The sequence below is a fragment of the Abramis brama genome (genome assembly GCF_963993115.1).
Source record: "Abramis brama genome assembly, chromosome: 2".
NCBI lineage: Eukaryota > Metazoa > Chordata > Actinopteri > Cypriniformes > Leuciscidae > Abramis > Abramis brama.
The window spans coordinates 51,868,327-51,877,827 of NC_139964.1; the positions used below are offsets into that span (position 1 = coordinate 51,868,327).

General features: G+C 34.7%; 1 protein-coding gene across 1 annotated transcript; it reads right to left on the bottom strand.

The window, feature by feature from the left end:
• Nucleotides 1-1,200: 1,200 nt before the first annotated feature.
• anxa5b (annexin A5b) lies at nucleotides 1,201-9,190 on the bottom strand. The gene is made up of 13 exons (XM_084101025.1): nucleotides 9,102-9,190; nucleotides 8,916-8,956; nucleotides 5,508-5,592; nucleotides 4,985-5,079; nucleotides 4,688-4,801; nucleotides 4,451-4,541; nucleotides 4,203-4,282; nucleotides 3,653-3,703; nucleotides 3,167-3,260; nucleotides 2,991-3,086; nucleotides 2,743-2,801; nucleotides 2,254-2,376; nucleotides 1,201-2,158 (listed from the first exon to the last, which is right to left on the bottom strand). Exons 2-13 carry the CDS (start codon nucleotides 8,916-8,918, stop codon nucleotides 2,096-2,098), a joined length of 954 nt encoding a protein of 317 aa, XP_083957151.1. The 5' UTR covers nucleotides 8,919-8,956; nucleotides 9,102-9,190; the 3' UTR covers nucleotides 1,201-2,095.
• Between the last annotated feature and the right edge of the window lie 311 nt (nucleotides 9,191-9,501).

Sequence of the window (9,501 nt, forward strand, 5' to 3'; positions counted from 1 at the left end):
TCTTTCATTCACTCACTCATACACATATTGTTTGGTGGGCTTGGTTTAATATTCATTGTTCCTTTGTGTTGCTTGAGGTGGTCTGACAGTCCCACCCCTGAATTCAAACAGTCCTATTGGCCGATATCCTGCTCTGAAGTCACATTGGCTCCTCTCTAATATTGTCTGAGGGTGCACTGACACATAAAGAGGATCAAAACCATGAAACTTATTCTGTGGACAAATTCTGAAGCAAACATATAACCAGAAGAACTAAATAATTACGTGTATCACACCAGTTTCTTTGAAGACAGGTGTGAATAAAGCTTGTCTACACTTGCAGGACATTCTCCAATATGCTGAGAAGAATTACAAGCCAAATGTCAATTTTAATGGAAATGTATCTACCTAGCCAGGGGGTAAATATATGGCATTATATGATTACTTCACCAGTATAAACTTGCGCAACAACAAAATCATTATTAGAGCATATTTTGTTTTCTAACGAGAAAAACAGTAATCATAAAACCAGTTAATTTAAATAATTACATGTATGTAGCCGCAAACTGGTAAGCATTAATCATCTAATTCCTTAATTATTTCACTCAGTAGGCTGCATTCTGTCAGCTCTTTTTTTGACTATATCGCCTCCTTGTGGACAATACTGAAGCACACTAATTTATGGTATAAGCAATGAAATTAGTTTTTTTTTCATGCTTTAATCATCCACAAACGTTCAATTTTCACTGCTACAACGCAGCCTACAGCATCAAATAATAAAGTTTTAGCCTATTTGAATTTAACATCCATTTTAAATCTCTATTACGTGCACCTGAACAGCACGTTTTAATCTTAACTTAATTTAGGATATTCTTTCTAGTTCAAAAAGGATTGTTGTACCAGAATTATACACTCTCAGAAAAAAAAGGTTTAAAGAGCGGTCACAGGGGTGGTGCCCCTTTCAAATATTACTAAAACGCACCTTTTAGGTAGGCCTACTAATAATGTACACTTTAGGTACTTATGTGTACCTTTATGGTATAGGCCTACTAATATTGACCCTTTAGGGACAACTAATGTACAGAAGTGAATCTTTTGAAAAGGCACTGCCCCAGCGACAACTTTGTACTTTTTTTCAGAGAGTTTAATGCATAAAAAAAAGTAGGTCATATCATGCAGATTCTGACTATAGACAAAACAGCTCAGGTCAGTCACACAGGAGATTGTCTGTTTGCTTTTATTTCATGAGTTTATTGTGAACATTATGGCAATGAATATTAAAACATTTTAGTAGTAGCACCATTTTCTTCAGATCGTTAACTTTAAAGAGGACAAACTTTTTGCTAATCTTCATTTGCTGAGGGTAATTCTACATCACTGTGCTAATCACTGTCAGTATGCTTAATCTAAAAGTGTTACATTGATGAAATAAACCTCTCAGTTAACCTCTCCTCTCACTACCACAAATCTAGTTTAAAACAGACAAAAAAGCTTAAACTTGCTAATAATGCCAATTATGAGACTAATGGTTACTATATTACTATAAACTGACATGTTAAGGTAGTTAGTGAGCATACAAACAATAAATAAATGAAAAATGGTTGAATACATAGAAAATATTGCTTCATTGAGTACACCTGAATATTTGGTCTTCTTTATAATAGTGCTGGGTTAATAGACATTTTCATAATAAACTTTAAAAAGCTTGCATCTTCATCTTTAAAAAGAAAGGAGTAGGACTTTCTTTTTCTGTAACAGATTTCAAGTTTTAAGGCCAAATCAATCAGAGAAAAGTTTATACATTTTTCTTTGATTATGGTAAAGATAATTATGGTATTTTTTTTTAGCTTCTACTAAAATTATTTCTTACTATAAATCTTTTACACATTTCAAGAAATATGAATGCAAAAATTCGCTCATTTGAATTAGGTAATTCTGTGCTATGCAGAGCATCTTCACAGTTGGACAAGAGATCCTTCTATTGATTTGGAATGTCATGCTTTTGTAATTGGTCCTGAATTGGGTTCAGAAGGGGACTGACTGAGCCCTCGTCCCACAGAGCTGCCCCTGAGATGGGAGTCATGGGATCTGACCCAGGCAGAGGGGGGAGAAGGGCTTATGCATCATCACCGCCACACAGCAGCAGAAGGGCTTTACGGTAGTCACCTGCGGTATCACTCTGCAGTAACAGAAAAAGATGAGAAAGTTTACATTTCACTGATCTGGGTGAACAAGAAAATGTTAGAAGGTGTACACCTGCATGCATGAGCATACATTAATCATTTTGTGCAGGGAGGTTGCAAACTTCTTGCGGAATTCAACACGTATGTCCAGCATGTCCACCTCACTGCGGCAAACCATGATCCTGATCAATGTCTGGTCGTCGGTGCCTGCCCCCTACAGGATGAAACGAGAATTACAGCAACAGGTACGTTCTTTGAAGGTTAATATAGTAACTAAAATCATTTTGTTACCTTAAAAATAAAAAAGAAAGCAAAATAATATAATATTAAAAAATTAAACATTTCTTTTCAGCTTGTTGTCAACGCTACATTTTTCATTTAGTTTAACTTGATGTACTAAAACTAAACCTGCAATAAAAAAATAATAAAAATTAAAAATCAAATGACAAACACACAACAAAATTACAAAAACATTTTTTAGTACTTTTTTAATCAAAGAGATAAATATCAACCCAGAGACAAGTTGTGTTGCAGAACAGAATCATTCTTATTATTCACAAATATTGAAACACCTACTCACCTTCATGGCTTTGTAAAGGCTCTCCGCAAAATACCCCGGTAAACTGCGGGCACACTTCACTGATGAGACACAGAAGAGAGTGTTAAGAGACAAAACAGTCCTGTCCCCTAATATATGATTGTATAGACAAACTGTAAGGCATGGCCTCTCCCCAGACTTTTTAACTTCCCCTCTGTTATTAAATGTTATTTTGCACTTTCTAATAGGAACTTAATTGAGATCCATATCTCTGTGTGTATGTGTCTTACCAACAGCCAGGAATACTTCTTGGAGGGTTCCTGAGGTCTCTCTCTGGATGCTCTCCTCTATCTCATACCCTGAGAGCTTTCTATACTCCTCGAACACTGCAGATTAACAGAAAACTAATGAATATACAAAAACAAACATAACAATTTCATTAACTCTGTGCATGTGTTGAACTGACCTTTCCTAAGGTGAGCACTACTACGGTTTCCCAGGATAGTGATGAACTGGCCTTCATCAGTTCCACACTTCTTTTCTCCTGCGGCAAACAGAGCCTACGCACAAACAGTTTTTAAACTTCACAATGACAAACTGATAATACACACCACAAGCATTCGATGGCAGCATTTCACCTCGTTTTACATCAAGTCAAAAGATGCTCATTAGAGAAAGACAATTTTGAAATTTGTTGTTTGCAAATATTTAGGTGTTGTATACATGACACTTTTTTCGACTAAAAACGGAAAAACTTTTTATGCGTTTTGGCCGTTCATTAACACGACAACAGTGTTTTGGCGGCCTGAACGGGGATCGTTTTTGCAATGTTGTTGTCTGCACGCAAAAAAAGCAAAGGAAAATCTTTTCCGTTTTTAGTACATCATTGTCGTGTAAACACACGCAGTTGCACTGGACTTAATAGCAACAAAACTTACATAAACAAACTTACCTGAGCATCACTTTGGATGAGGTTCTCTTGTATACCCTGCTGTCTGCTGGCCTATGGATAAATCATTTAATAGCAAATAAATTGATGGTAATACTAAGACAAAACAACGGGATAATTCACCCAAAAATTAAAAATTCTGTCATCGTTTACTCACCTTTAATTTGTACAAAACCTGTATGAATTTCTTTCTTTTGCTGAACACAAAATATTATAGTGTGAAGAATATCAGGAAACAATTTTTATTTATTTTTTTCACCATGGAAGTCAATGGGTTCCATCAACCGTTTGGTTACCAACATTCTTCAAAATTTCTTTTTTTTTTTGTGTCCAGCAGAGGAAAGAAATTCATACAGATTTGAAACGACTTGAGGGTGAGTAAATGATGACAATTTTCATTTTTGGGTGAACTATCCCTTTAAGTCTATGGCTTTTTACAGTGGGTTGAATTTCCAGTCTTACTTTAAAATGATTATTTTCATATACAGATAAATTATTGTTAATTGACATCTTGTATTTTCATTTTTAAAAAGATTTTTAATAGACTGCGTACTTGTAGCAAAACAACCAGCATCCTCTCGAAATGACCTGCAGTGTCACCAGTCACATCTTTCTCCAGTTCATCTTTATGCTCTATAATGCACATACAGACATCATCAAGACTAAAGACAGCGGCATTCAGCAGCACATATTGCACAACTGGCAATTATTAAAAATTAATAATAAAATAATATGTATAATAAAAGTATAAATAACTAAGAACAAGAATACTAAAAAGTCAAAGACGTCAAACACAGTTACCTTGCTTGTATAAACTTTTGATCTCGTTGATTTCATTGGCTGTTCTAGATGCCAAGATCTCAATCAACACTTTCTCATCTGTGCCTGCTCCCTAAAAAAATGCAAGGTACAGATATACATCTCTCTATAAAATATAATGAAATTGTATGACAGTGTATTTTGCAAGTGTTAATGTCAACAATCATGAACATTAGAATTCTTAAAATGATTGACCTCCCAATAATTATTGATATGTACCTTCATAGCATTCCGCAGAGATGTGACATCAAACATGATGGGAGGAGTCATCAGAGCTACTATCAGAGACTCAAACTTCCCAGTGAGCTCGGACTTCAAATTATCCACCAAATCCTGAACAGAGATGGACAGAAAAAAGAAATGTATATTTTTAAGATTTTATATATATATATATATATATATATATATATATATATATTTTTTTTTTAAATCTAACCAGCATATATTCAAATAAAACACTGTAAGGTGTCCAGTGCTATTTTAATTTTGAAACATAATTTATGCTAATGCTGTTACCGTTCCATGCAGAGTTTTGAATGCAGCTTTGATTTCTTGGCGCTGTGCATTACTGCGTGCTGTCACCAGCTTGAGAATAGCATCCTCATCGGTGCCTGAGTAAAAATAATAATAATAATAATAATAATAATAATAATGTTGATTACCATTACTTTATTCTTCGACATAATGAGAAGACTGATACCCATCTCTTAAACCCATTAAGAGTATTCATTTATGAGAAACAAATAAACTGATTAAACAAGTAAAACTTATTAATTATACTTGTCTAAATACAAATGCATCCATACACAGCCTTGATTAGCCAAATAATAATAAATTACACTAAATGTGTAAAATCTATCCTCCTTTACAGCATTACAGATTCTAATATATATATATATATATATATATATATATATATATATATATATATATATATATATATATATATATATAAAATGTTATTACATTAGTCATTCATTTGAAGGTGTACTGATCTTTAATGTGTCAAATTGGCATTTAATGTGTTAGTCAAACTCACCAATTCCTTTCATGGCCTTGTAGAGAACCTCAGCATCGTTATTGGCATTGAATCCACTGTGGGGCTTCACTGTTCCTCTGCCAGCCTAAAACAATTAGAAACACAACATTTTAGTTGCATGTTCTCTTTTCTGTAGTATGTATTTATTTCACTTCAGGAACATGATCTATGAATCATGACCACACCCTTATTTCCTCTGCAGCCGAAGGTCTGTCTCTTTAAGAAGCTGTGCATTTAACTTTTACATGCAGTGGTTTTCCACATGGAAACTTTGAGCGTCTACCACAAAAAGTATGTGTGTGGGGGGAGGCAAGGGAATGACACCAGAATACTGGATGTGGACATACAAATTATTCATACAATAGCCTACCACAGTATATAAATTAATTTGACATTGTTATATACATTCAAAAAGTAAAGTTAAGATCTGTATTATGTTTGTGACCCAAGACAGATGTTATTGCCCACTCAAATTGAGGAAGTTATGCAAGACTCCAGAAACTGTCTTTAAACATCAACTGATGTAACCAAAGATCTTGCTTATCACATGATCTTTTGGGTAAATCACATACTTTTTAAATCGTTTACATAATAAACTTGAAAGAAGACAACGCTCCAACCGAGTATGTTTGTGGGTCAAAGAAGTCACAGGAAAAGATACAAGCACAGACACAGGCACACTGGTTTGTTCATATGTCAGTTAAGCCCCCAGGGTGACAACCATACTGACAAAACAAGGCACACAAACACTCCAAAGCCTTTTTCTAAACCTCACTGTATCAGTGGAAGCTCAGAGCATACTGCAAATCCATTTATTATGGCTTTTCTTCTATGTATAGTTATTGTTTTACTCCCATTTAATCCTACAAGACTGCATCCTGAAATCTCATACTTCCCTAATATATAGGCAAAATCAGTATGTGAAAAGAGTAGCATGTCCGAATTCACAGTATTCATAAAACAGTAGTTGAAAAGTACCCGTATGACTTGCTACTTCCGGTGAGATTCTGAAGAGCGCATACAATGGACACTTTACTATCCCATGAGGCCACACGAGTGGATTTATTAATGGCAGTGAAGCAATGCAACTGCCACTGGTAGGTCACATGACGATTGTATTACATCCAGACTATATTTATACTTCATATTCATATTATATAAAACATACTTTTTAGTGGTCATAAAGTAATTCGTTATTCAAAAGTATGTAATTTTGGATGCATAGCCATAGACTGTATGCGCCAAGGCTATGATATGAGGTCAAAAGCAGTTAAGTTCTCAGACATTGTCCGATAATCAATGTGAACATGCTTATTGTGTATAAACTGGCAAGTCTAAATCAGCTGCTGTCTATCACACAGCTGTTTTTATAAGTCTTGCCAATTACTACTCACAGCTTTTTTTATTAGATAAACAAAATTACATTTCGTTGTTTCGGAGAGGATATGTATTGTTCGTCTCGAGCCATATTGTTAATGGAATAAAGGAATGTGCTGAATAACGCAGGTTTGAATGCTTTCTGTGGTTATCTAAGAATGTGGAGCGCCAGCTACCGATGTGTGATAGCAACATCATGTGTTACAGATTTATTCTGTGCAAAACAAGCATTTAAGGAAGAACTTGCAGATTCTTGAGACACGGGATAGCAATCTTTCCTGACATCAAATGTACCTTTTTTAAATCAAATTTCACACCTGTGTCCATACTTTTGTCAACGCTCAGATATTCACCACAACATTTGTCAATCTGCCTTCACCCTGAAGATTCCCTTTTTGATATTTCACCTGAAATTATTTTCAGGTGAAATATCAAAATTGTCTGATTTGTTTTATTGCTGTTTTTTACATTTTAGTTATGTTGCTGATGTTTTCCATTTCACAACCACGAGAATATAACTTAAGATCATTTTACTTTATTTAGTTTAAAATTTCAAACCAATGGGTACTTTAATACGTAAGTGATGTGCAAAATATGTTTGTTTTTTTTTGTAAACGAGATTCCATATGACTGTGGTGACAATTCAAGATGGAGCTGAAAGTCAGGTGGAAACCATTCTGTAGTTTCCATTCATTGAAGTGAATGCTAATTTATTTTAAACCTTTTACAAAATATAAGATGGGCATTGCACCAAAATATAGGTGTAAATAGCTCTTAAATTGTTAAACGGATTATTCCAATTCCTTAAACATAAATGTTTCTTCTTTTTTTCAGTTCTGTGGCCTTTTTTTGTCCCAGTACTCAAGACTCAGTGTGCTGTCATTTAGTGTCATGTTACTCGGCCTCTCTCCATACAATAGAGTGAACAAATTTGACATCCAAATATATGGAAACGAAAGCAATATTAATTTACCAACAGCATCTACAGCCCGAGTGTTTTCTAGTCCCCTTTTAACAGCTGGAAATAACTCATTTACAAAGCAACTGCAGCTCTCACTGTGTGCATACCTGGTATTAAAGGGATAGTTCACTCAAAAATGAAAATGTTGTCATTGTGTTGTTCCAAAGGTGTATGAGTTTCTTTCTTCTGTTGAACATAAAATACCAACATTTAAAAAAATGTTGGTAAACAAACAGTTCACTGCACCCACTGACTTCCATAGTATTTTTTTTTCCTACTGTGGAATTCAATAGGTGCTGTCAACTGTCATGTTACCAACATTTTTTAAAATATCTTATTTTGTGTTCAACAAAAGAAAGAAACTCATACACCATTGGAATAACATGTAAGTAATGACAACATTTTCATTTTTGGGTGAACTATCCCTTTAATTATATTCTGGTTATGTTCATATTGTAAGTAAGGTAAAGTATGACGTTCAAAAACCAAGATAATAACATAGTACCTAAACATTACATTACCGAGTTTATTAAATATTATTATTATGCTCCACGTTGTAGGAAACAATCTATCAGTTTACTTTAACTCAGCTGAACAAGGGTGAATTAGGAAACAGAGGAGAGAGGATAGAAGAGAGGAGAAGCTGAGAGAGAGACAGACAGGAACGCCCATTGGGTCGTTGAGCCCACGCGAATGAGTCATAGTAGCTCTCGTTTACAACAATTTTGTTTCTTTCTAACATCACTTGTTTGTGGAAAAAAAAGTTGTAGTAGATAGTTAGATACGGTTTCCAAAAAAAAAAAAAAAAAAAAAACTTAAGCTACTCCCAAAATGTGTCGCCTATATTGTTGGATAATGAGGAAGCATCGTTTTAGGCTACTCTGTAAGTAATACAACACGAGTAAATGGACTTTAATGGATGGGCGTCGACATATGAACTGTCGTAAGTTTATACTATTCTCAACAGAATATTGAATATCTTCAGAAATAAAGGCGTTGCAACTTAATAGCGTATGTCATACAAATGTTACAGACTTTTATTACAACCATAGCCTAAACAGATAACTTACCATGTTTGAGATTTGCGTAGCCTACTTCAAAGTGCTCGAAGCTAAAGAAATAAACGACAAAATAGTTCAGTAACAAACATTAACGTGAATATTATCAAATACATAAAGTGATTATGAAATAATTAAAAGCAGTGTTTAAGAAACATGTTGGAATGTTTGCAGACAGCTGCCTGTGAACTCACTTACCGTGAGAAGAGTTTCAGTTTAAAACCAGATGACTGCAGTACAGACCGAAGCAGCAGCAGGAATGAAGAAGTAGGAGGATTAAACTTGACTAGACTACGATGTGTTGAGCCACACCTTGGCGTAAAAGACAATCGCTGGGACTTATGGGTAGTGGTGTTTTTGCTTTCGCCTTATAGGCTTTAACATATCTGTGCACACGAAAGCAACGAATCACTTCTGGAGCAGGCATTACATAAGAACATAGAATGTAAGCATTTATTAAACACTTATAAACATCAACTTTTGCCATCCAGGAGGCTATATGGTTTGTGAAATCTGATGTGATGATGGTCCCCCACCCTGTTGTTCAACAAACGTCCAGGTGCTCTCATTGTATAAACAAACAGAGAAAAACTATTTG

Coding starts and splice junctions, on each gene's coding strand:
- anxa5b (XM_084101025.1), bottom strand. Junction 3,261..3,652: donor TCATCCAAAGTGATGCTCAG/GTAAGTTTGTTT, acceptor GTTTGTGCGTAG/GCTCTGTTTGCCGCAGGAGA. Junction 3,087..3,166: donor TAGTGCTCACCTTAGGAAAG/GTCAGTTCAACA, acceptor GTTAATCTGCAG/TGTTCGAGGAGTATAGAAAG.